Source organism: Nicotiana tabacum, chromosome 22 (assembly GCF_000715075.1).
Source record: "Nicotiana tabacum cultivar K326 chromosome 22, ASM71507v2, whole genome shotgun sequence".
In the NCBI taxonomy this organism is placed as follows: domain Eukaryota; kingdom Viridiplantae; phylum Streptophyta; class Magnoliopsida; order Solanales; family Solanaceae; genus Nicotiana; species Nicotiana tabacum.
In genome coordinates this window covers 149008607-149035942 of record NC_134101.1, presented here as the reverse complement: position 1 = coordinate 149035942, position 27336 = coordinate 149008607, and the positions used below count along the sequence as shown (strand labels likewise).

The following is a 27336-nucleotide window of genomic DNA, read 5'->3' as shown; positions in this document are numbered from 1 at the left end:
AAGGGAAATGATGCCCAGATTTTTTAAATTCGAAATAAAATTCATGCGACTAAGCAAGGTGAGTTGACTATCGCTGATTATTATTCCGAGTTAAACGAGTTATGGCAGGAGATTGACTACTATCAGGATTTCCAAGCAAAGTGTACTGATGATGCAGTTCTCTTTCAATGATTGGTTGAAAAGGAAAGGGTGTATGATTTTTTGGCCAGTTTGAACCAAGAATATGATCAGATCAGGGTTCGAGTTCTCGGTAAAGTTCCTTTTCCTTCTCTTGAGGATGCATACTCTTATGTTTAACGGGAAGTGAGTCGACGACCAGTAATGCTTTATTCAGCACCAATGGAGAAGTCCGGGTTAGTTGTGTCTCATGAACAACCAAAGGCGTTCACTTCTGATAAAGATCACATGCACTGTGATTACTATAGAAAGCCAAAGCATACGAAGGAGACATGTTGGAAATTACATGGTAGACCAACTAGAGATCGTGGAGGAAAACGTGTAGGTCCATCAAGGGTTCAGGCTAATTTTGCAGAAAATGTGGAGACATCCGGGAAAACTGCTTTTGGAGAAGCTTTTTCTTTGGATGAAGTTCAACATCTTCGTTGTCTCCTGAATAAACTTGACTCTTCTAATGTTGCCACTTCCAATTACGTGCAGTCAGGTATTGCCTTTAATGCTCGCCTTAATTCTTGGATTATTGATTCTGGTGAGAATAGACACATGACAGGCTCCTCTAAAGGCTTTAAAAACTACTCTCCCAGTTCCAAAGGGGATTATGTCAGAATAGCCAATGGCTCCCTAACTCCTGCCTCTGGAACAGGTTCTGTTGTTTATACACCTGATACTACATTATCATCTGTTCTCCATGTCCCTGAGTTTCCTGTTAATCTGTTATCTGTTAGCGCAATCACCAAAAAACTAAACTATAGTGTCGAGTTCTTTCCTGATCATTATGTTTTTCAGAATCTTCAAACAACGAAGAGGATTGGCAGTGGTACATTGCATGATGACTTATATTGGATTGATGGAATTCGAGACTCTAGCCAGGCCTTTTTTGGAGGAAATAAGGATGTCAACCAAGAAATAATACGGTGGCATAGAGAGTTGGGGCAACCATCATTTTTTGCTTCAAAGAAGTTATATCCTAGTTTGTTTTATAGAATTGAGTTTGAATCTTTGTTTTGTATTGCTTGTGAATTTGCCAGGCATACTCGAAACTCTTATTATTTGAGTGATAATAAAAGTACAACTCCATTTTCGACTATTCATTCTGATGTGTGGGGTCCTGCTCAAACAGTTTCTTCATCTGGTAGCAGGTAGTTTGTTACTTTTAATGATTGTTGCACTAGAATGACTTGGGTGTATTTGTCAAAGGCCAAAAAGGAAGTTTTCTCCTGCTTTCATTCATTTCATAAGATGATTTGCACTAAGTTGAGGCTAAGATAAAAATATTGCGTACTGATAATTGCACAAAACACATGGATAAAATTTTTGGTGCTTATTTGGAGCCTTATTGGATAATCCATCAAACTACTTGTCCTTATACTAGTGCACAAAATGGGGTTGTAGAAAGGAAAAATAGGCATTTGTTAGAAGTGGCAAGATCTCTTATGTTTACCACGAATCTACCAAAACCTTACGGGGGGAGGGGGTACCATTTTAGTAGCTACCTATCTCATTAATAGAATGTCACTAAAAACCCTCAATTTTCAAACTCCTCTGGAGTATTAAAGGGTAAAAATGATAATATTGTTCCTCCGAAGGTATTTGGGTGTGTTTGCTTTGTTCATACTAGGAACTCTGGGAAACTTGATCCTAGAACCCTTAAGTGTGTTTTATTGGGTATTCTCCAACACAGAAAGGGTACAAATGCTATCATCCTCCCTCTCGGAGAATCTTTGTCAGTATGGATGTTACCTTTCGAGAATCTGAGCCCTATTTTAGTATTACATCATCACCTCTTCAGGGGGAGAATAAAAGGGAAGAGATGAATCTCGCGAGTTCTATTGTTGAAACCACTGCCATTACCACAGGGGAAAGTAAAATTGAAGACAGAATACATGGGAAGGCTATTGGGCGTTTGGATAGACCTGATTTGAAAACTTACTCGAGGTCATCATGCAATCTACCGAAGCTGAACCTTCTTCTACTGGTGAGTTATCTACATTTCCAAATGAGTTAGATGTACCTACAACTCGCAGAAAAGGAGTCAGATCTTGTACCACCAAACATCATTTATCTAATCTTGTCTCCTATAATTCTTTGTCTCCCTCTTATAGAGCCTTTGCCTTGTCTATTTCTGTTGTGTCTATTCGGTAGAATTGGAGGGAAGCTTTTGGAGATCCTAAATGGAACCAAGCTATGATTGAAAAAATGAAGGTCTTATCAAAAAATAAAACTTGGGAACTTGTCACTTCACCACCAGACAAAAAGTCGGTTAGCTGCAAATGGATCTTCACTGTGAAGCACAAAGCTGATGGCTCAATTGAAAGATTCAAAGCAAGATTAGTGTCTAAGGGATCCACTAAGACTTATGGAATAGATTATCAAGAGACATTTGTCCCTGTTGCCAAAATGAACACTATCAGAATCATTTTGTCTTGTGCAGCTAATCTTGATTGGGACTTATAACAGTTTGATGTGAAGAACGCATTTCTTCATGGAGACTTAGAAGAAGAGATGTATATGGAGATCCCACCTGGATTTGATACCAAACAAAGTCAAGGAAAAGTGTGCAGATTGAAGAAAGCCTTGTATGGACTAAAGCAATCTCCTAGAGCTTGGTTTGACAGATTCTGCAAAGCAGTGATCTCCTTCGGCTACCAACAAAGCAATGATGATCACACCCTCTTCATAAGACATCAAAAGGATAAACTCACTCTTCTCATAATTTATGTTGATGACATAGTAATGACAGGAGATTATAAAGAGGAGATGACCCGATTGAAGAAGTTGTTGGCACAGGAATTTGAAATCAAAGATCTAGGGAAGTTACAGTACTTCTTGGGAATTGAGGTTGCTAGATCAAAAAGAGATCCAACAGATCCAAAATATACTTCTTGGGATCCAAAATATACTTCTTGGGAATTGAGGTTGCTAGATCAAAAAGAGGAATCTTTATTTCTCAAAGGAAGTATATTTTTGATCTCTTGAAAGAAACGGGTATGACAGATTGCAACCCGATAGAATTACCCATTGAACGTAATCACAAGTTACAAAACGGAACTGGAAAGTCAGTTGATAAGGAAAGATATCAAAGACTAGTTGGAAGACTTATTTATCTCTCCCACACTAGACATGACATAGCATATTTAGTCAACCTGGTGAGTCAGTTCATGCATGATCCCCGAGATCCTCATATGCAAGCTGTCTTTCACATTTTGCGGTATTTGAAGTCAGCTCCTAGAAAAGGTCCGTTGTTCTCCAAACATAGCCACCTCCAAATAGAAGCTTTTACAGATGCGGATTGGGCTGGATATCTAGATGACAGAAGATCTACATCCGATTATTGTACACTCGTAGGAGGAAACTTATTTACTTGGAGAAGCAAAAAGCAAAGTGTAGTCGCTAGATCAAGTGCAGAGGCAGAATACAGAGCTATGGCTCAGGGTGTATGTGAACTTTTGTGGTTAGAAAAGCTACTAGAGGAATTGAGACTGTCTGAAAAAGGAAAATTATCCTTGTATTGTGATAACAAGACTGCCATTAGTATAGCTCATAATCCAGTCCAGCATGACCGAACAAAGCATGTTGAAATTGATCGACATTTCATCAAAGAAAAAGTTACAAGTGGTGTCTTGAGTTTGTTCCATGTGTCATCTGAAAAGCATCTAACTTATGTGTTTACCAAAGGTCTCAACAAAAGGACTTTCCATAGACTGGTTTGCAAGTTGGGCATGTGTGACATCTTTGCACCAACTTGAGTGGGAGTGTTGACCAGCTTAATTATAGGAGAAAAATCAGAGAATCAAATCTGTAATTAATAGCTAGATTGTAGGATAGTTTGATTGTAGGAAAATTGTATTAGAGCTGAATATTCTCTCATTATTTTCATTTATTTACTTTCCTAGAATAGCTGTAGAACTTTTGTATAAAGGCATGCATCAGTAGGATGTAAAATACATTGAAATACAAAGAAGCTTCTCTTCTTCTCAATTTCATCACACAGTGAAAATTCACTGAGACTACAGAAGTTTCTTGAATCAAGGGAAATCTCTGAATTAGTGGAATAAGAAATTCCTGAATGTAGGAAACAAGAGTAAATTGTGTGCATACACTTCTCCACCATTACAAGGAAACAAGATACTTTTATGTACAATCAACTGTCACTAAGACCAAAGAAAATACAGAAAGGAGATATTAGAAGTGAGGTGTTCCTGTGCTAGAACTATAAGCGCCATTAGGAAAGTTAAGTTCTTAGGTTGAGTATCATCCCACATCGATAAATATCATACGTGTTGTGTTGACACCTATAAAATAGAACATCTTGTATTCAGTAAATTATCAAATCATCAATAAATATCTTTTATTTATTTATTTTCTCACAGGAGCAAATATTTATGTCAGAGAATTAAGAAACTCCTGGAAGGAGGAAATAAGACTGTGAGAATGTACGGGAGAAAAATATATTATTGATTAATATTCACAATATACAATGAGCCCTATATATATATAATACATGTCATACTCCTAATACATATGGGATTAGAGTTATTTACTACTATTTAACTATCAAACTAACACTCCCCTTCAAGCTGGTGCATATAAATCATATGTACCGAGCTTGTTACATATATAACTAATACGAGGACCAGTGAGGGACTTGGTAAAAATATCAGCAAGCTAATCATTCGACTTCACAAATTTTGTAGCAATATCTCCCGAGAGTATCTTTTCTCTAACAAAGTGACAGTCAATCTCGATGTGTTTAGTTCTCTCATGGAACACTAGATTTGATGCAATATGAAGAGCAGCTTGATTAACACACAGAAGTCCCATCTGAATAATCTCACCAAATTTCAACTCCTTGAGCAACTGTTTGATCCAAATTAGCTCACATGTAGCCATAGTCATTGCTCGATATTCTGCTTCTGCACTAGACCAAGCAATCACATTCTGTTTCTTGCTCTTCAAAGACACCAAATTTCCTCCTACTAAGACAATATCCAGACGTAGAACGTCTATCAGAAGGTGATCCTGCCCAATCAGCATCCGAGTATCCAACGATCTGCTCATGGCCTCAATCCTCAAACAATAAGCCTTTGCCTGGAGCTGATTTTATATACCGAAGAATGCGGACAACTGCATCCCAATGACTATCACTGGGAGAATCCATAAACTGACTAACAACACTCACAGGAAAGAAAATGTCTGGTCTAGTTATTGTGAGGTAATTTAATTTTCCAACCAACCGCCTATATCTTGCAGGATCGCTAAGAGGCTCTCCCTGTCCTGGCAGAAGTTTAGAATTCGGATCCATCGGAGTGTCAATAGGTCTACAACCTATCATTCCCGTCTCCTCAAGAATATCTAAGGCATACTTTCGTTGTGAGATCACAATACCTGAGCTAGACTGAGCAACCTCAATACCCAGAAAATACTTTAATCTCCCCAGATCCTTAGTCTGAAAGTGTTGAAAGAGATGTTGGTTCAACTTACTAATACCATCCTGATCATTGCTAGTAATAACAATATCGTCAACATAAACGACCAGATAAATACAGAGATTTGAAGCAGAATGTCGATAAAATACAGAGTGATCAGCTTCACTACGAGTCATGCCAAACTCCTGAATAACTGCGCTAAACTTACCAAACCAGGCTCGACGAGACTACTTTAGACCATAGAGGGACCGGCGCAACCGACATACAAGGCCACTAGACTTCCCCTGAGCAACAAAATCAGGTGGTTGCTCCATATAAACCTCATACTCAAGGTCACCGTGAAGAAAAGAATTCTTAATGTCCAACTGATAGAGAGGCCAATGGCGAACAGCAGCCATGGAGAGAAAAAGGCGGACTGATGCAATTTTAGCCACGAGAGAGAAAGTATCACTGTAATCGAGTCCAAATATCTGAGTATACCCTTTGGCAACAAGACGAGCCTTAAGTCGATCAACCTGGCCATCTGGACCAACTTTGACTGCATAACGACAACCAACAGTCGATTTACCCGAAGGAAGAGGAACAAGCTCCCAAGTCTCACTCGTATGTAAAGCAGACATCTCATCAATCATAGCATGTCGCCATCCGGGGTGAGACAGTGCTTCACCTGTAGACTTAGGGATGGAAACAAAGGACAAAGATGACACAAATGCACAATGGGATGATGACAGACGATGATAACTTAAATTAACATAATGAGGATTAGGACAAAGTGTGGACCATATACTTTTCCGTAGTGCAATCGGTTGATTAAGAGGAGACAAGTCCGCAGTATTAGCAGGGTCAGGTGCAGGATGTGAATCAGCTGGGCTTGATGCTGGACGCGGACGACGATGATAAGTCAGGAGTGGTGGAGCTGTAGAAGGTTGAACTGGACTAGATGGTGGCACTGGAGCTACAGTTGGTGGGACTGGACTAGGTGGTGGCACTAGACTCGATGGTGCCACTGGAGCTATAGGTGGTGGAGCTGCAACTGGAACTGTAGGTAGTGGAGCTATGGAGGAAGATGAATAGGAGATAGGGACTGAATCTCCAAAAGAAGGAACTAGTAGCAACTCAGAAATATCTAAGTGATTAACTGGACTTGTGAAGTATGATTGGGTTGCAAAGAAGGTAACATCAGCACACATAAGAAATCGCTGAAGGTCAGGAGAATAACATCGATAACCCTTTTGCGTTCTCGAGTAACCCAGAAATATGCAATTAAAAGCACGAGGAGCTAACTAATCTTTTCCTGGAGTGCGGTCATGAACAAAGCACGTACTCCCAAAGACACAGGGTGGAAGAGAGAACAAAGGTAAGTGGGGAAACAGGACAGAGAATGGAACTTGATTTTGGATAGCTGAAGATGGCATACGATTAATAAGATAACAAGATGTAAGAACTGCATCCCCCAAAAACGCAGCGGAACATGAGATTGTATGAGTAGGGTACGAGCAGTTTCAATAAGATGTCTATTCTTTCTTTCAGCTACCCCATTTTGTTGCGATGTGTACGGACAAGATGTTTGATGAATAATCCCATGTGAGTTCATAAACTGCTAAAATGGGGAAGACAAATACTCTAGGGCATTATCACTACGAAATGTGCGGATAGAAACCTCAAATTGATTTTGAATTTCAGCATGGAAGGTATGGAAAATAGAAAACAACTCACATCGATTTTTCATCAAAAATATCCAAGTGCACCTGGAATAATCATCAATGAAACTGATAAAGTAGCAGAATCCCAAGGTAGATCTGACCTGACTAGGACCCCAAACATCTGAATGGACTAAAGTAAAAGGTAACTCTGCTCGATTACCAAGACGCCGCGGGAAATGGGAGCGGGTATGCTTACCGAGCTGACATGACTCACACTCTAGAGTGGATAAGTGAGATAAGCCAGGTACCATTTTCTGAAGTTTTGACAAACTGGGATATCCTAACCATTTATGTAATAAATCTGGTGAATCGGTAACGGGACAAGTTATTGGAGGAAGACAAGATGCGAGTCCATGTGATTTTGCAAGGATAAGGTAATAAAGTCCATCTGATTTACGTCCGGTACCAATGATCCGCCCTGTACTGTGTTCCTGTATAAAAACAAGGTCATCAAGAAATAAAACAACAGATTTAAGTGATTTGGCTAAGCGACTAACGGCTATGAGATTAAAAGGACTACTAGGAACATAAAGAACCGAGTCTAAAGGTAAGGAAGAAAGTGGACTTGCTTGACCTATTGCAGTTGCCATAGCTTGAGACCTATTGGCCATTGTGACTTTGGAAGAGATTGAGAATATGAAATACTAGTGAAAAGAGATTTGTTACCAGAAATATGATCAGATGCACCTGAATCAATGACCCAAGACTCAGAGGTTGAAGATTGGGAGACACAAGTCACGCTACTATCTGTTTAAACAACGGAAGCTATCCCTGAAGATGTCTGTTTACATGCTTTGTACTGAAGGAACTCAATATAATCTGGATTGGATTTAATGAATTGGATCCAACGGATTGTGAGTTAAAGGCTTCTGATACGAATGCCATTATAATGTTGCGCCGAAAAAGCAGAAATATTTTGGGAATTACTGTTCACGTCGGAAAAATCACCGTTCACGCCGGAAAAATATAAAAGTGGTTTGAATTTGATTTGAATTGGATGGGTATGCTCGGATTTGCAAGGTGAAGACACTGCCCCCTGAAGGAATTTTACCGAATTCTAACCGGAAACTGCCTCACGTGCTAGCGCGTGGGCGTCGGAACTTCGCCGGAGAAATTCTTCCGGCGGCGCGTGGGGGCGCGTGCAGCCTTTTCTGCCGGAGATTTTTTAATGGGTTGGTCGCCGAGCTCTGATCTACTTCCCCGTGGTGTTGGTTTTTGCACAACACTGACGGATAGTATGATTCTTGCGGATAGACCTGTTTTTGCCGGAAAAAGGGCTTCCGGTTGACTGTTTTCTCTTCCCGGAGTCGCTGGAATTTATGCACAGCGATAAATTTCTCACGGTTGCTCTGATACTATGTGAGAATGCACGGGAGAAAAATATATTATTGATTAATATTCACAATGATACAATGAGCCCTATATATATATAATACGTGTCCTACTCCTAATACATATGGGATTAGGGTTATTTACTACTACTTAACTATCAAACTAACAAAGACCATGTTGTCTTCATGGAAATTAGTTTCTCAACAATTCCGAGGAAAGAAGAGAGACTGTCACTGAGACTAAATCAGTGAACTTAAATCCCTGGAAGTAGGAAAAAGAGTACATTTTCAGCACATAAATTATTTTCCCAGACAGTTCATTATGTATCACGAAGTGGGAACCCAAAGGACGCAAATAAGACAGCCACTTTGCTGCAACAGGGTTTCACCTGAAACATGAGGGCATGTATTTGAGATTTCACTCAAGAATCTACAATAAACATCCCGCAGTATTAGCAGTTGACTATAATGTAGAAGACAACTCAACACAAAAGATGTGGAAGAAATAGGTAAGTTGACGTACATCTTAGTTATATAATTCTCATCTTCATTTGGATGCCCTTTCAAGCACCTCCCAGAATCTTGATCCTCAAAGCAAACGACCATATTCTCTTGCATAAGACAATCAGAAAGCATACTAGTATAAAATTCCATCCTATATATAAAAGACTCTTTGATATGTCATAGAAAACTTAAAAGTGGAAAGCCTAAGTCCTAGAACAATCAAAGAATTGACAACTGTACTTCATATGCATATGGACAGTGGATACTTTAAAGTTAAACAAAGCTAAGAAATTACATAAACCAGATTCTTTAAATCAGCTGAGAAAGAAAGAGCGAGATCAGCAATGTGTATAAGCATGAACTTAATGGATGTTTAATTTAGCAACAGTGAGAAAGTAGAAGCTAAAAAAAAAAAGACAGCTGACAATCAAAATTTATAATCAACAACTCACGAGAACCATCATCAAACATTCTCGAAACTTCTTTTAAACTCAATTAGACTGGGCCGGCATATCGAAAGCATATCATTTTGTTCTTACTGTTCCTTTTTGTCTCAGTTATAAGTTATAACAAAACAATTCATCCTAAAACTTTAACTGGAGTCTGACATGAAGATCTAAGCTCCAACACTAATTTATGCTGAGATAGTCCTTGTCCATTTTTCTCTTCAAGGCTGAAACGTAATCTTTTTGTGTATTGACGTTCTGTATCTGGCCAGCTTGGCGCATTTCAGGTGATTCACCAGGCAGCTGGTAAAGCAACAAGCAAAGGTGTCGCCTTCCACTAAGCTAGGAGTACATTGGCTCAGACTCAGTGTTGTAACTGAGACTCAAAACCTGGAATCTCCAGGTTATTACTCCTATGTCTCAACCACCCAGCCAACCAGTCAGGAATCAAAGCTCAAATGTAACTTAAGAACCATAGAAAGATAAACAGAGGAAATAGTACTGTTCTTCAATTCAATTTGGTTGGAATAATCAAGAACATATATTGATTTTATTTCTGGTACTCCTTTATCTTCACTCTTTGTTTGAGTTGCATTGAATGATGTTCCAAAAGTTCTTTAGTTTTGAAGCAACATCATCCTGTTCCAACAATAACATATCTTCTAATATCCATGGCTGTTGATCTCATCAGTTATATTGCACAAAGTTTAGATAAGAAAGGCCAGAAGAAAAACAACTCCTTTAGGGCATTATAGTCCATGTCGGTTAAGTGTATGAGATGTAATCTTCTTATATGGCCTTGTATTTTCATCAATTGAGCTAACTTTTGGGATTGAGTTAGAGGTAAGGTCTATTTTCAAAACATGGTTTTAAAGCAGACAGAGGTCTTTGGTTCAAGTCTAACCGCCACCATTTATTAAATAAGAAATTTCACGTGCTTGACCCATGAAAAAAAATTCATTCTTGCACATGAGATGTGTCGAAGTAATAATTAAGTAAATAAAGGTGTGCTTTCATTTATCAAGTAATAAAGGTGTTTTGAACCTTGCCTTCTACACTTTTCCTTATTAAAAAAAAGGTGTGCACTATTTAACACCTTGATCTTTTAGATGAGATGGACACACAAATCAACATGATTTCAGAGCCAGACCTACCCCTGATGTTGGGCTACCCAACAATGGGGCACCCGTTACTCCACGCTTCCAGATTTGCAAGCCTTAACATGCAGGGTGGCATTAAATGCCACACTGGTTAAGTGTGTGTCGAAGTCTCCTTATCTAGTTTTGAAAATCTTCACCACTTGACCTAGCTTTTGGATTTAAGTTAGGCTCAACATACATTTTCTTAGCAGATATTATACAAGATGTGAAGTGATACCAGGCCTTGTCATTTTGTAAAATCATTGTTTCGAACCACTCTGAAGCTGAGAAGGGTCTTCTCCCCGAAACGAATCAGTTTACCCCTACCTTCATTAGGTAGGGGTAATGTCTGCGTACACTTCACCCTCCCCAGACCCCACTTGTAGAATTTCACTGGGCTTGTTGTTGTTGTTGTTGTTACTCGACCTATTTCCTCAGAAAATATAGCTGAGGTTGATTAAAGATGATGTTAAGCAGCATGCAAAACCAGTGCTAAATTGAGTACACTGTGAAGCATTCAGAATTTCATTGTGGCCTTAGCTATGTGTCAGCTGCTACAATTATAAATTTATAACTCTAGAGTGTATTTTCCGATCCTTTTTTATATTTTGTACGAAGCTTTTTCAATTCTTAACGGGCAAAACGCAACTGAAGTTTTGGACATATTCCGGTGACACATTACCCACAGGTATTTCAACCATCAACTGATGTGTAATTGTAGATTTTGAGAAGAAGAAAGGCTTCTTGTATTATTTACATCCCATGGGCAAGGGAATTTATACAAAGCTCACAATGCTAATTAAGGAAATAAAATAAATCTATACAATCAATCCAGCTATAAAAACAAATCAAATAAAATCAGAATATCTCCTAAATATAATTAAATCTCTTGAAATCATGCTAATTAACACTCCTAAATCAAGTCTCCTTGAATCATGCTAATCAACACTCCCCCTCAAGTTGGTGCAAAGATGTCGCACATGCAAAGCTCAAAGTATGGCAAGTCGCTTGTTGAGACCTTTGGTAAACACATCAGCTAGTTGTTTTTCCGATGGTACATGAAACAAACTCAAGACACCAATTGTAACTTTTTCTTTGATGAAGCGTCGAACAATTTCCACATGCTTTGTTTGGTCATGCTGGACTGGATTATGAGCTACACTGATGGCAGCTTTATTGTCACAGTACAAGGAATGTTTTCCTTTTTCATACAGTCTCAATTCCTGTAGTAGCTTTTATATCCAAAGCAGTTCGCAAACACCCTGGGCCATAGCTCAATATTCTACCTCCGCACTTGATCTAGTAACTACACTTTGCTTCTTGCTTCTCCAAGTAACCAAGTTTCCTCCTACGAGCGTACAGTAACTGGATGTTGATCTTCTGTCATCTAAAGATCCGGCCCAATCCGCGTCTGTAAAGGCTTCTATTTGGAGGTGATCATGTTTGGAGAAAAGTAGACCTTTCCCTGGTGCAGATTTCAGATACCGCAAAATATGAAAGACAGCTTGCATATGAGGATCTCGGGGATCATGTATGAACTGACTCACCAAGCTAACCTGGAATCTCCAGGTTATTACTCCTATGTCTCAACCACCCAGCCAACCAGTCATGAATCAAAGCTCAAATGTAACTTAAGAACCATAGAAAGATAAACAGAGGAAATAGTACTGTTCTTCAATTCAATTTGGTTGGAATAATCACGAACATATATTGATTTTATTTCTGGTACTCCTTTATCTTCACTCTTTGTTTGAGTTGCATTGAATGATGTTCCAAAAGTTCTTTAGTTTTGAAGCAACATCATCCTGTTCCAACAATAACATATCTTCTAATATTCATGGTTGTTGATCTCATCAGTTATATTGCACAAAGTTTAGATAAGAAAGGCCAGAAGAAAAACAACTCCTTTAGTGCATTATAGTCCATGTCGGTTAAGTGTATGAGATGTAATCTACTTATATGGCCTTGTATTTTCATCAATTGAGCTAACTTTTGGGATTGAGTTAGAGGTAAGGTCTATTTTCAAAACATGGTTTTAAAGCAGACAGAGGTCTTTGGTTCAAGTCTAACCACTACCTTTTATTAAATAAAAAATTTCACGTGCTTGACCCATGAAAAAAAATTCATTCTTGCACGTGAGATGTGTCGAAGTAATAATTAAGTAAATAAAGGTGTGCTTTCATTTATCAAGTAATAAAGGTGTTTTGAACCTTGCCTTCTACACTTTTCCTTATTAAAAAAAAGGTGTGCACTATTTAACACCTTGATCTTTTAGATGAGATGGACACACAAATCAACATGATTTCTGAGCCAGACCTACCTCTGATGTTGGGCTACCCAACAATGGGGCACCCGTTACTCCACGCTTCCAGATTTGCAAGCCTTATGAAAATGTTGGTTTATGTTTAGTCAACAATGGCATGCTGAAAATGTTGGTTTATGTTTAGTCAACAATGGCATGAAGAGTTGGTGGAAAGAGTTGGTGTGGATGCTAGGAGGAAGCTTCCTCCTTTGATGTCACCCATGACATCAAGAGGAGGTAGTTTGATGTCACCAATGACATCAAAAGGAGGTCTTTACCTCTATAAATAGATGCACTCCTTCACTTGTAGAAATAATCCCAAAATAATACAATACATTGTAGTGAGTAGAGAGTTAAGAGAGAAATTCTTTAAGTGTAATTGGGAAATCTCCCCTTCCTTTGTTAATGTTAAAAGGGCAATTGTTCTCTGGTGGACGTAGGATTATTTTGATCCGAACCACGTTAAATCTTGTGTTCTTTCTTTTACGTCTCCGCTAACAATTGGTATCAGAGCGACAGGATTCTTTAACGATCCAAGGAGGAAGAACAAGCAAAGATGAGTTCCATGAAGTTTGAAATTGATAGATTCAATGGACGCAACAACTTCAATATCTGGAAGATCCAGATGATGACGTTATTGCGGAGGGAAGGTTCAATCCATGCTATTGACGGAAAGTATCCTACGGATATATCAGCTCCCGACAAGGAGAAGATTGAAGGGGATGCATTGAGTGCAATCCAACTATCCCTTGCACCTAACGTGCTTTGTGAAGTGAGTACGGGTACCGAAGAGACGGCCAAACAGTTGTGGGAAAAGCTAGAAGGGTTATACCAAGACCGATCAGTGACAACAAGAATGTTGTTACAACGGCGTCTTCACACATTTAAGATGGGGTCAGGTACTTCGTTACAAGATCATTTAGATGCGTTTAATAAACTTGTCATGGACTTACAAATTGCAGGAATTAAAAGGGAGGAGGAGACGCTTGCATGTGCTTTGCTATTTTCATTGACTTCAGGATATCGTAATATTGAGAATTCAATGATGTATAGCAAGGAGCCTATCAAGCTTGAGCAAGTGCGGCAGGCACTTAACTCTAGTGATGTGCGGAGGCACATTGAAGGAGATAGAGATGACCAGGCAAGTGGCCTCTTTGTCAGAGGCCGGACTAGCCAACAGGGAAAGAGCAAATCAAAGCACAGATCAAAGTCTCGTGTGAACAAGAAGAATACAGAGTGTTGGGGTTGTGGCAATAAAGGGCACTTTGAACGAGATTGCCCAATGTCAAAGTCCAAGGAAAAGGGGAGTGCATCTACAGTTGAACAGGTACATAATTTTGATAATGATTATGTACTAATAACATCGTGTAATAATAATAGTAGTTATGAAAACAAATGGGTGTTAGACTCTGCTTGTACTCTGCATATGACGTTCCGAAAAGACTAGTTTAGCAGCTACGAGAAAAGTGGAGGAACCGTAGTAATGGGCAATAATGCAACTTGTGCAATAGTTGGCATTGACTCAGTTCGGGTTCGCTGCCATGATGGAATCGTGAGGACTATTACACAAGTCCGTCATGTTCCTGATCTGAAGAAGAATTTGATCTCCTTGGGTACTCTGGATGAACAAGGCTACAGGTACATGAGCGAAGCAGGAACTATGAAGGTGACTAAAGGTTCTTTAGTCATGCTGAAAGGCAAGCTGGAGAACGGCCTTTACACATTGGCCGGAAGCACCATTGTTGGCTCTGCAAATGCATTTACAGTGCAGTTATCTAATGATGACAAGGCAAGACTATGGCACATGAGACTGGGTCATATGAGCGCACGTGGACTGGAGATGTTGAGTAATCGTAAACTTTTGGAAGGTGAGAAGATCAGCACGCTTGACTTCTGTGAGCACTGCGTTCTAGGGAAGCAGAAGAAGGTCAGCTTCAGCACTGGCAAACACAAGACAAGAGGAGTGCTAGACTACATCCATTCAGATTTATGGGGTCCTTCTAAACTTCCATCGAAGGGCGGAAAGAGCATTTAAAGAGTGGAAGATTTTGGTTGAAAATCAAATGGAGCGAAAAATCAAGTATCTTCGCACAGACAATGGCTTGGAGTTTTGCAATGAAGAGTTTAATGAATTCTGCAAGGTTCATGGGATCTCAAGACATAGGACTGTCAGGCATACCCCACAGCAGAATGGAGTTGCCGAGAGAATGAACAGAACTCTTCTTGAAAAGGCTCGTTGTATGCTCCTACAAGCCAAAATGTCCAAAGTATTTTGGGCTGAAGCAGTTCACACTGCTGCTCATATTGTCAATCGATCTCCAGCATCGGCAATTGACTTTAAGACTCCGAATGAGGTATGGTCAGGTGAACCCTCTAACTATTCATACTTACGAGTATTTGGGTGTCCAGCTTATTATCATGTTAATGAAGGAAAGCTTGAACCAAGGGCTAAGAAGGCCATATTCGTAGGGTATGTGGATGGAGTAAAAGGGTACAAACTTTGGTGTTTGTCTTTACTCAAATTTATAGTTAGTAGAGATGTCACCTTCGATGAATCCTCTATACTTGATCCCCGTAAAGTTTCCGTGGAGTTTTCAGGAAACAAGAACAACGAGCAGGTGGAGCTTCCGGTGGAGCTTGCCAAGGAAAAGGATCAAGAGACTCAGGTTAAAGATGAGTCAGAAGATGTAGGCCTTGAAGAACTTGCTGTCAATGAACCATACACAATTGCGAAAGGGAGGGAGAAGAGGCAAACACGAGAACCGGAACGCCTTATAAATCAAGCAAACTTGATTGCATATGCGTTCGTAGCTGCACAAGAAGAGATTAAAGATCTGGAGTCCTCCTCGTATATTGAAGCAACTTCTTGCAAGGATGCTGCACAATGACTGAAGAGATGGAGTCTCTTCACAAGAATCAGACATGGGTCTTAGTGAAAAGACAAAAGGGAAGAGGACAGTTGGATGCAAGTGGGTCTACCGAAAGAAAGAGGGAATTCCTGAAGTGGAAGATGCTAGGTTCAAGGCGAGATTGGTTGCAAAAGGATTCAGTCAGAAGGAGGGAATTGACTACAATGAGATTTTCTCTCCAGTCGTGAAGCATAGCTCAATTCGCGTGCTACTAGCATTGGTTGCCCAATTTGACTTGGAGCTTCAATAGCTTGATGTCAAAACTGCTTTCTTACACGGTGATCTAGAAGAGACAATCTATATGGATCAACCTGAAGGTTTCCTAGCTGAGGGAAAAGAAGATCACGTATGCCAACTAAAGAAGTCTTTGTATGGTTTGAAGCAATCCCCTAGACAGTGGTACAAGAGGTTTGATGCATTCATGACTACACATGAATTCTCAAGGAGTGCATTTGATAGCTGTGTGTATCACAAGAAGATGTCTGGTAACTCAATGATTTATTTACTGTTGTATGTTGATGATATGCTTATTGCTGCTAACAACATTACAGAGATAAATGCTTTGAAGGAACTGTTGAGTAAGGAATTTGACATGAAGGATTTAGGAGCTGCAAAGAAAATCCTTGGTATGGAGATTTCAAGAGAAGACGATGTTGTACATCTTTCTCAGAAGAGGTATATTGAAAGGGTTCTCGAGAGATTCAATATGCAAACGTGCAAGCCTGTAAGTACACCATTAGCTCCTCATTTTAAACTTTCAGAGTCACAAATGCCTCAGTCCGAGGATGAGGTGGAGCATATGTCAAAGATTCCTTATGCCAGTGCAGTTGGTAGTATTATGTATGCTATGGTATGCACACGTCCAGATATTGCTCAATCTGTAAGTGTGGTAAGTAGATACATGTCCAACCCAGGAAAGAGGCATTGGGAAGCTGTCAAGTGGATATTGAGATATCTCAAAGGAGCTTCTGGTGTTGGTCTTACCTTTCGAAAAAGTGGTACAGGTATTTCAATTCTCGGTTATGTGGATTCTGACTATGCAGGAGATCTTGACAGAAGAAGGTCCACAACTGGATACATCTTTACCCTCGTTGGCAGTGCCGTCAGTTGGAAGTCGACTCTGCAGTCGATTGTCGCTTTGTCTACGACAGAAGCAGAATACATGGCAGCAGCGGAGGCGGTAAAGGAAGCTATCTGGTTGAAAAGTTTAGTAGCGGAATTGAGTTTGGTTCAGCTGGAATCAACTCTTAGATGTGATAGTCAGAGTGCTATTCATCTAATGAAAAATCAGAGATTTCATGAGCGCACTAAACACATTGATGTCAGATTTCATTTTATTCGAGATGTTATTGATGAGGGAACTATCAAGGTCGTGAAGGTTATCACAGACGATAATGCTGCAGACGTGTTGACCAAGATAGTCTCGCTCGCTAAGTTTGCACACTGCAAGGACTTGGCGGGGGTGTGCATCAACTGATGCAACTCCGAAGAGAACAGTTGCTAGGTGGAGGTGGTATGTTCAACAATGGTTTGATTCTTCTTGTTTCTTACAACGGGGTTGCCCAGTAAGCTTAGAAGTTTTGGCCAGAGTTGTTCACACGCTCGAAACGCAAACCAAGGTGGAGATTGAAAATGTTGGTTTATGTTTAGTCAACAATGGCATGCTGAAAATGTTGGTTTATGTTTAGCCAACAATGGCATGCCAATTGGAAGAGTTGGTGGAAAGAGTTGGTGTGGATGCTAGGAGGAAGTTTCCTCCTTTGATGTCACCCATGACATCAAGAGGAGGTAGTTTGATGTCACCAATGACATCAAAAGGAGGTCTTTACCTCTGTAAATAGATGCACTCCTTCACTTGTAGAAATCATCCCAAAATAATACAATACATTGTAGTGAGTAGAGACTTAAGAGAGAAATTATCTTAAGTGTAATTGGGAAATCTCCCCTTCCTTTGTTAATGTTAAAAGGGCAATTGTTCTCTGGTGGACGTAGGATTATTTTGATCTGAACCACGTTAAATCTTGTGTTCTTTCTTTTACGTTTCCGCTAACACCTTAACATGCAGGGTGGCATTAAATGCCACACTGGTTAAGTGTGTGTAGAAGTCTCCTTATCTAGTTTTGAAAATCTTCACCACTTGACCTAGCTTTTGGATTTAAGTTAGGCTCAACATACATTTTCTTAGCAGATATTATACTTATAAGGATACAAGATGTGAAGTGATACCAGGCCTTGTCATTTTGTAAAATCATTGTTTCGAACCACTCTGAAGCTGAGAAAGGTCTTCTCCCCGAAACGTAGGGGTAAGGTCTGCGTACACTTCACCCTCCCCAGACCCCACTTGTAGAATTTCACTAGGCTTGTTGTTGTTGTTGTTGTTACTCGACCTATTTCCTCTGAAAATATGGCTGAGGTTGATTGAAGATGATGTTAAGCAGCATGCAAAACCAGTGCTGAAGTGAGTACACTGTGAAGCATTCAGAATTTCATTGTGGCCTTAGCTATGTGTCAGCTGTTACAATTATAAATTTATAACTCTAGAGTGTATTTTCCGATCCTTTTTGATATTGTACGAAGCTTTTTCAATTCTTAACGGGCAAAACGCAGCTGAAGTTTTGGACATATTCCGGTGACACATTACCCACAGGTATTTCAACCATCAACTGATGTGTAATTGTAGATTTTGAGAAGAAGAAAGGCTTTTTGTATTATTTACATCTCATGGGCAAGGGAATTTATACAAAGCTCACAATGCTAATTAAGGAAATAAAATAAATCTATACAATCAATCCAGCTATAAAAACAAATCAAATAAAATCAGAATATCTCCTAAATATAATTAAATCTCTTGAAATCATGCTAATTAACACTCCTAAATCAAGTCTCCTTGAATCATGCTAATCAACACTCCCCCTCAAGTTGGTGCAAAGATGTCGCACATGCAAAGCTCAAAGTATGGAAAGTCGCTTGTTGAGACCTTTGGTAAACACATCAGCTAGTTGTTTTTCCGATGGTACATGAAACAAACTCAAGACACCAATTGTAACTTTTTCTTTGATGAAGCGTCGAACAATTTCCACATGCTTTGTTTGGTCATGCTGGACTGGATTATGAGCTACACTGATGGCAGCTTTATTGTCACAGTACAAGGAATGTTTTCCTTTTTCATACAGTCTCAATTCCTGTAGTAGCTTTTATATCCAAAGCAGTTCGCAAACACCCTGGGCCATAGCTCAATATTCTACCTCCGCACTTGATCTAGTAACTACACTTTGCTTCTTGCTTCTCCAAGTAACCAAGTTTCCTCCTACGAGCGTACAGTAACTGGATGTTGATCTTCTGTCATCTAAAGATCCGACCCAATCCGCGTCTGTAAAGGCTTCTATTTGGAGGTGATCATGTTTGGAGAAAAGTAGACCTTTCCCTGGTGCAGATTTCAGATACCGCAAAATATAAAAGACAGCTTGCATATGAGGATCTCGGGGATCATGCATGAACTGACTCACCAAGCTAACTGAATAGGCTATGTCTGGTCTAGTGTGAGAGAGATAAATGAGTTCCAACCAGCCTCTGATATCTCTCATTATCAATTGATTCTCCAACTCCGCTTTGTAACTTGTGATTGCTTTCAATGGGCGATTCTGCAGGTTTGCAACTATGACCAGTTTCTTTCAAAAGATCCAGAATATACTTCCTTTGAGAAATAAAGATTCCTCTTTCGGATCTAGCAACCTCAATTCCCAAGAAGTACTGCAATTTTCCTAAACCTTTGATCTCAAATTCATGTGCCAACAACTTCTTCAATCGAGACATCTCCTCTTTGTCATCTCCTATCATTACTATGTCATCAACATAAACTATGAGAAGAGTGAGTTTGCCCGTTTGATGTCTTATGAAGATAGTATGATCAACATTGCTTTGTTGGTAACCGAAGGAGATCATTGCTTTGTTGAATATGTCAAACCAAGCTCTGGGGGATTGCTTCAGTCCGTATAAGGCTTTCTTCAATCTGCATACCTTTCCTTGACTTTGTGCAGTATCAAATCGAGGAGGAATATTCATATACACCTCTTCTTCTAAGTCTCCATGAAAAAATGCATTCTTTACATCACACTGTTGCAAGTCCCAATCAAGATTAGGTGCACAAGATAAAAGAATTCTAACAGTGTTCATCTTAGCAACATGGGCAAATGTCTCTTGATAATCCACTCCATAGGTCTGAGTGAATCCCTTAGCCACCAATCTTGCTTTGAATCTTTCAATCGAGCCATCCGCTTTGTGCTTCACAGTAAAGACCATTTGCAACCAACCAACTTCTTGTCTGGTGGTGAAGTGACAGGTTCCCATATCTCCTTTTTTGACAAGGCCTTCATTTCTTCAATCATAGCTTGTTTCCATTTAGGATCTGCAAAAGCTTCCCTCCAATTATGGGGAATAGACACAGAAGAAATAGACAAGGCAAAGGCTCTATATAAGGGAGACAAAGAATTATAGGAGACAAAATTAGATAAAGGGTGTTTGGTGGTGCAAGATCTGACTCCTTTTCTGAGAGCAATAGGTTCATCTAACTCATTAGGAAATCTAGATAATTCACCAGTAGAAGAAGGCTCAGCTTCGGTAGATTGCATGATAGCTTCTTCTGCTCTATTTTTCCGTGAGTAAGTTTTCAAATCAGGCCTATCCAAACGCCCAATAGTCTCCCCCTGAATTCTTTCTCAAATTTCATTTTCCCCTGTGACAATGTCATCAAGAGGTCTAGTAATGGAACTAGGTAGAATCACCTCTTCCTCCTTACTGCTCTCCCTCTGAAGAGGTGATGAGGTAATACTGAAATAGGGCTCAGATTTTCGAAAGGTAACATCCATGCTAACAAAAGATCTCCTAGAGGGAGGATGATAACATTTGTAACCTTTCTGTGTCGGAGAATACCCAATGAAAACACACTTTATAGCTCTAGGATCAAGTTTTCCAGAATTTCTAGTGTGGACAAAGCAAATACACCCAAACACCTTTGGAGGAACAATATATTAATTCTTACACTTTAAAGTTTCCAGAGGACTTCGAAAATTGAGGGGTTTAAGTGACATTCTGTTGATAAGATAGGCAGCCGCTAGAATAACATCCCCCAATAAGATTTTGGTAGATGCATGGTGAACATAGGAGATTTTGCTACTTCTAACCGATGCCTATTTTTTCTTTTAGCGATCCCATTTTGTGCACTAGTGTAAGGACAACTAGTCTGATGGACTATCCCATTGGACTCCAAATAAGCACCAAATCTTTTATCCATGTATTCGATGCCATTGTCAGTTCTCAAGATTTTTATTTTGGCATCAAACTGAGTACAAATCATCTTATCAAATGACTGAAAACAAGAGAAAACTTCACTTTTGGCTTTTAACAAGTATACCCAAGTCATTCTAGTGCAGCAATCAATGAAAGTAACAAACCATCGACTACCAAACAAAGAAACAGTGTGGGTAGGACCATACATCAGAATGAATAGTCAGAAACGGAGTTGTGCTTTTATTATCACTCACAGAATAAGAGTTTCTAGTATGCTTGGGATATTCACACGCATCACAGAACAAAGATTCAAATCGAGTCCTTGAAAACAAATCGAGATATAACTTCTTCAAAACAAACAATTATGGGTGTCCTAACCGTCTATGCCGTTGTATTATTTCTTGGTTGACATCCTTACTTTCCCCAAAAAAGGCTTGACTAGAGTTTTGAATCTCATCTAATATATACAAGTCATCACGCAATCTACCATTGCCAATCATTTTCCCTGTTTGAAGATCCTGAAAAATACAATGATCGGGAAAGAACTCGATTTTACAGTTTAGAGCTTTGGTCATGGCAGTAACAGATAAAAGATTGATAGGGAACTCAATGATATGGAGCACGGATGATAGTTTAATATTAGGAGTACAAATGACAGAACCTGTTCCAGAGATAGGTGTTAAAGAACCATTGGCTATTTTAACATTATCTCCTTTGGGACACGTAGAATAGTTTTGAATGCCTTTAGAAGAGCTATCATGTGTCTATTTGCACCATAATCGATAATCCAAGAATTAAAGTTATCAGCAAAGGCAATACTTGATTGCACATGATTGGATGTGGCAATATTAGCGGAGTCAAGTTTGGCTAGGAGGCGACGGAGAAGTTGAATTTCATCCGAACTTCAGAAACCGTCTCCTTGAATGTCTCCATATTTCAGCCCAATCAGAAGGAAATCAGAAGGAGTTTGTGTTGTGGATAGCCAACAAGAGAGAGAAACTCGACTTCTTTAATAAAAAAGGAACCCTAATGCTGCGAGGGAGATAACTCACCTCAAAAGGGCAACAATGGCTCGGATACCATGTAGATTTTGAGAAGAAGAAAAAGCTTCTTGTATTTATGTGTATATTTACATCCCATGGGCAAGGGAATTTATACAAAGCTCCTAATGCTAATTAAGGAAATAAAATAAATGTATACAATCAATCCAGCTATCAAATCAAATCAAATCAGAATAAAATCAGATCTCCTAAATATAATCAAATCTCCTGAAATCATGCTAATTAACACTCCTTAATCAAGTCTCCTTGTATCATGCTAATCAACAGTAACAGAGCAGAAGTAAGACCCCTTTCCACAGTAAACTGTGAGTACTACACATAGGACTCTTGGCATGCAGTCTCTTAGTCTATTCAGGACAGTCCAAGCAAACAGCTTAGTATAACAGATAGCTACCACAAAGACAAAAGTGACAATATCTTTTCTTTTAGAGAGAAATTAGCTATAAAAAATTACAGAAGTGCATGTAATGAAAAACTCTTACCGGGTTTTATATCTCTATGGGTGATATTACGATCATGACAAGATTTAAGTGCCATCAACTGCATAGAACAGAAATATTGAAATGAATAGCTTCATGAGGAAATGGAAGATCATTCATCAGGATGGAATAAGATACTTGGAGGAGCCTTTCAAATAAGAAAATAGTTATGGCGCAAGCAAAGTAATCAAAAACATGATATTCCGATTATTAGTAGTAGTTACTTTCATATGAAATGTGAAAATTCCCGCAAGGCAAAACCCCAGCTTTCATTACTACATGACTAATTCTAGATGATTAAACCTGCAGAAGATGACATTGGAAACAAGAACATTTTAGACTGGCGATGTGGCAATCAACTGAACAATGTTTTTGCAAGAATGTTTAGCACTTTAGATTAAACTTGCAGATGATAGTGGAAATAAGAACATTTTGGGACGTTATGATTGACAATGTGGCAATCAACAGAAAAAATGTTTTTGCAAGCAGTCTGGCACTTGGGTTGCAGCCACCTCAACATAGGAAATCCCAAAAATTTCCAGCAAGCTCCTGACTATAATCCATAAGGAACAGAAAAAGATTAACTATCTACAGTAGAATATAGCACTATAGCTGCATATACCATCATCTAGAAAATGTCAAATGGAAGATCTTATTAACAACTACGCCAAAGTAAGGATGAAAAAAGCTACTAGAACATAAGGAACAACATCTCAACAATTATTTAATGCAGAGAGGAAAAAATGATAAAAAGAAGGATTGGAATAGCACATCAAGGAAATACCAATTGCCAAATCAGATCACGCATTTCCTCTTGCCCTGCTTCTGTTGTTTTCAACCATTTCCACCATTTTGAAGGATGCAATATCTGAATATGCTTTACATTTTCATTTCCTTCCTCCGAATTATTTATCACTTCTTCAGCGGTATAGAGAAACTTTGATAAGGATATCCCTTCATGGCGAAACACAAGCCATATATCATTGGATCGAGACTCAAAAGACTCGACATATCTGGCAATGTGATTAAGACCCTCCTCAGGGGCAGCTCTCAGCGTTTCCTTCTTTTTACCATATACTTTATCGAACTTCAAGGAGCCCTGGATCCCTAGATCCACTGCGGCATTTCTTTCCACAGGAACATGAAAATCTGGTCGTATATTTAACAGGAGGGAATTTGATTCTTCAGCTTGCAATGAACCTCCAAGAACAGTATAAGCATTCAAGAAAATTTCACCAAAATATTTCTCCCGTAGCCCACTTAAATAGACAGAGGTGCCTTTCTCCACCTGTTAGCAGTGGCAAACCTTAATCAACATAAATGCTTCGATAACAATACAGCAGAACTGAATACCAGTCTCATGCTAATCTAGGTGTACACTAACCAAAACAAAAGCAAAAGTTCTTAAAATCAGGATGTACAGCTAGCCAGAAAAAACAAAAGGAAAACAACTTAAAAATCAAGGTGCAAGAAAGGCATAAGAAAAGAAGCCTAAAGGTCTGATAGAAAAGATCACCACATGCTATACACCATAGCAAGGTTCTGAGAAAATATTAGAGAAATTTGGAAACAGATGCTTAGATCGCAAAGTTGTTCAACATTAGTGGTGGTGCTTTTTTATGGATTTCCACTTCAAGGATTTCTCCCGTTGGACTTCAAGATTTGGAATATGAAAAGCATATTGTTGCTAGAATCACGACGCCATATTTCTTCTAAAGAATCTGAGATGTGGATCATCCAAGGCACATTACCATGATGTAGTCCTCCTGTTAGAACCGAGGTTTGAAACCAAGCTTCCCCTCAGAAGGATAGATGGAACAATTTGGTGAGATCCAATGTAATCCAACTTTCGATTCACTTGTGGGATACAGTGAACTGTATCTTTTTTGTGCTAGTTGACCTACGTCGCAATCTTATTGTTGGGTGGGACTTCACCTTTGAACCGTACCGGACAAGTTTTTGTCTCATACAGCAAAGGCCGAAGACCAGGGTAAGTTTAGAAGAGATGGAAAACCTAGCTCCTGCCAATTAGGACGCGGATAAGCTTGTAAATGCTGGACAAAAGCCATGTATCTATTTTATTTATTCATTTATTTATTTCTTTTGCATGTTATCTATTTTATTTATTCACTTATTTATTTATTTTGCATGAAGAGGAAGTTTATACCACAGGTTTGTCACTCATGGAGAGTTTGGGTTAGTGTGTCGACTACGTCAATCCCTATATAGCCTCAAATATTTTGAAGAGTATGGTTGGCCGATTTAGTTCTATTGTCCGGCAATTTGGCATGCTTCAAAGTGAGGAAGATCATTCAGTATTAGCAATTGTATTTTCTTAATTGTTTGTGTTAATAACATTGTTATAACATGTGAGAATTATGAAATTACCATTCAACATAGACATCTCATTGGACAACTCCAGACCAAGAAGACTCGTAGAAACTGAAATACTCCGGAGGCACCAAAGTTGCACAATCAAGCAGTAGTATTATTGGTTCACATGTTGGTTTCCAAGGAAAACATAAATTGGATATGCCGAAAGAAACTGGTATGCTGCAGTAAGAAACTAATGATACCCTTATAGATCTAAATGCTAAACTTGTTCCTAGAAAAGGAAGCCTATATAAGACGCATGTCAATATCACAGACCTACAGGCAAATCTAATTATCTTACGGTTACGCGATCCAATATCTCATTCTAGTTAGTGTGGTTAGTTAATTTCTCACCTTGTGAAAGTCATTAGAATGCTGTAATCCGTATTCTAAAGTATATTATAAGAGGTCTCCTGGACAAGAACTGTTATACCAGGACAGAGGACATGCATAGATTATTGGGTATTCTGATACAGACTATCCACCTTCGGATAGCGCAACTTGTTTGGAGATAATCGATTACTTGAAAAGGAAAGAAGCAATATATGTTGGCAAAATCAAGTGTGAAAGTTGAACACCAAGCCACAACTCTAGCCACATATGAGCTTATATCATTAAAGCAGCTTCTTTAACTATTCTCCTAACCAAATCTTCCAAATCCAAACACAAATACACATTGTTTTCTGAAACCAAAACCTACCAAATTAAACCTACTCTTTAATCCAAAATCCACCTAGGTCGATACTGCCCCAACAAGCGGCTATTACTCATTTAAAATCTCAAACACACCTTGAATTCTGTCCACTGAATCAACAATCGTGGTGAGCACAGTTTCTTAGAAACGAAGAGCAAACTGCATATACCCCGGGGGATGGAGGAGACAAGAAAAACACGCAAACAGGTTAAGCACTTCTTGCAGACATTGTACCATGGTCGAGTATACAGCTTGAAATGATAAACCAGAACGAAGATTGAAACATTAACTAAGTTAAAACATTTGGTCTTGACTTCACAAAGACTATCATCTATCGAGTCATCCATAAAGCATTGTTCTTGAACAAACGGGAAAAAAGAGCTTGTGAAGGTCAGTTACCTGAAATGTTAAAGAGGGGAAGGGGGATACAAGGGAAAAATAAGTTCAAATGCGAATTTCGTTGTACCAAATCGACATGAATATCACCTTTGATAAAGTTCTGATGCTATCAACCGTCATTAGGTAAAGGATAAAAGAGGTAACCAGCACGATACAGCAAAACCAATTCTAAGAAATACTCTGAAGATTCAACACCAGGATAGCAACATTACCATGATACGCTTCAAAATGAACATGCTTCCTTCAGAAGGGCCATCATCACAGGCATCAGCAGATGATGAATCCTTCCTTCTTTCATTATTCGCCCCTCTCTCCGTAATATTAGCTGAGAAATTGTTACTTTTTGAAGACTTGACGACATGAGAACAATTCCAGTAAAAAGCTAGCCAAACTTCACCATATGATCCACGATCATATTTCTTCTTTAGAATGTACCTAATGATATAAAATTAATTTGACATAAAAAGAAAGATACAGATCAAGCACTTATCATAAGGAACAAAAAACATATTTCTTCTTTAGAATGTACCTAATGATATAAAATTAATTTGACATAAAAAGAAAGATACAGATCAAGCACTTATCATAAGGAACAAAAAACATACAGAAAAAAAGTATAGAACCTGCACATACAGCTTAGGAAGGATAGTAGGATGAAAACACATTGGTCAACAAGCCATCAAGAAAAAAGACTGAAGCAGGTGATAAAGAAGCCATATGTTCTACAGGTGGAAATAGAAGAAGTATAATAAGAAAAACCCATGACAACTATTTTAGCATGTGAGAGAGTACAAGCATAAGTTTATTTCCAATCAATCCAAGTAAAATTCTCTGTGAAATCACATATATTATCATTTGAAGGTGATACATGAGATAGTTACTGATCAAGCAAAACAACAGTCGGTCCACTCGAATAGAATATGCTAGTCATTCCGGGTCCATTTTGTGTCATAAGGAGCAACACACGTAGTTTATCCTGCTTGCAGTCCAATTCAAACAGAGACTAATATATCTGCATATCAGTTTATAAGGAGGTTTTGTGGAGATGTTTGGAGGCTAGAGGTGTACATGTTGCCTACGTTAGGTTGATTAAGGACATGTATGATG

At 38.9% G+C, this 27336-nt stretch overlaps 1 protein-coding gene across 16 annotated transcripts in view; it reads right to left on the bottom strand.

The window, feature by feature from the left end:
- The window catches only part of LOC107820295 (putative protein phosphatase 2C 51), a 60994-nt gene that overhangs the window by 22160 nt on the left and 11498 nt on the right, over nt 1–27336 (bottom strand). For 9 of the 16 annotated variants that reach the window (XR_012704840.1, XM_075243572.1, XM_075243564.1 and 6 more), the window contains exons 10-13: nt 26442–26664; nt 23548–24051; nt 22767–22824; nt 9161–9248 (exon numbers count right to left, since the gene is read on the bottom strand). Coding sequence is in view for 12 of the 16 variants with exons in the window: in XM_075243572.1 (XP_075099673.1) it covers nt 9161–9248; nt 22767–22824; nt 23548–24051; nt 26442–26664 (873 nt within the window). In the remaining 4 variants the exon portion in view is untranslated. Of the gene's footprint in view, nt 1–8919; nt 9027–9160; nt 9249–11448; nt 12532–19026; nt 19362–22536; nt 22632–22766; nt 22825–23547; nt 24052–26441; nt 26665–27336 lie in introns of those variants that run through there. The other 7 variants (XR_012704842.1, XR_012704841.1, XR_012704843.1 and 4 more) reach the window with 5 other exon arrangements.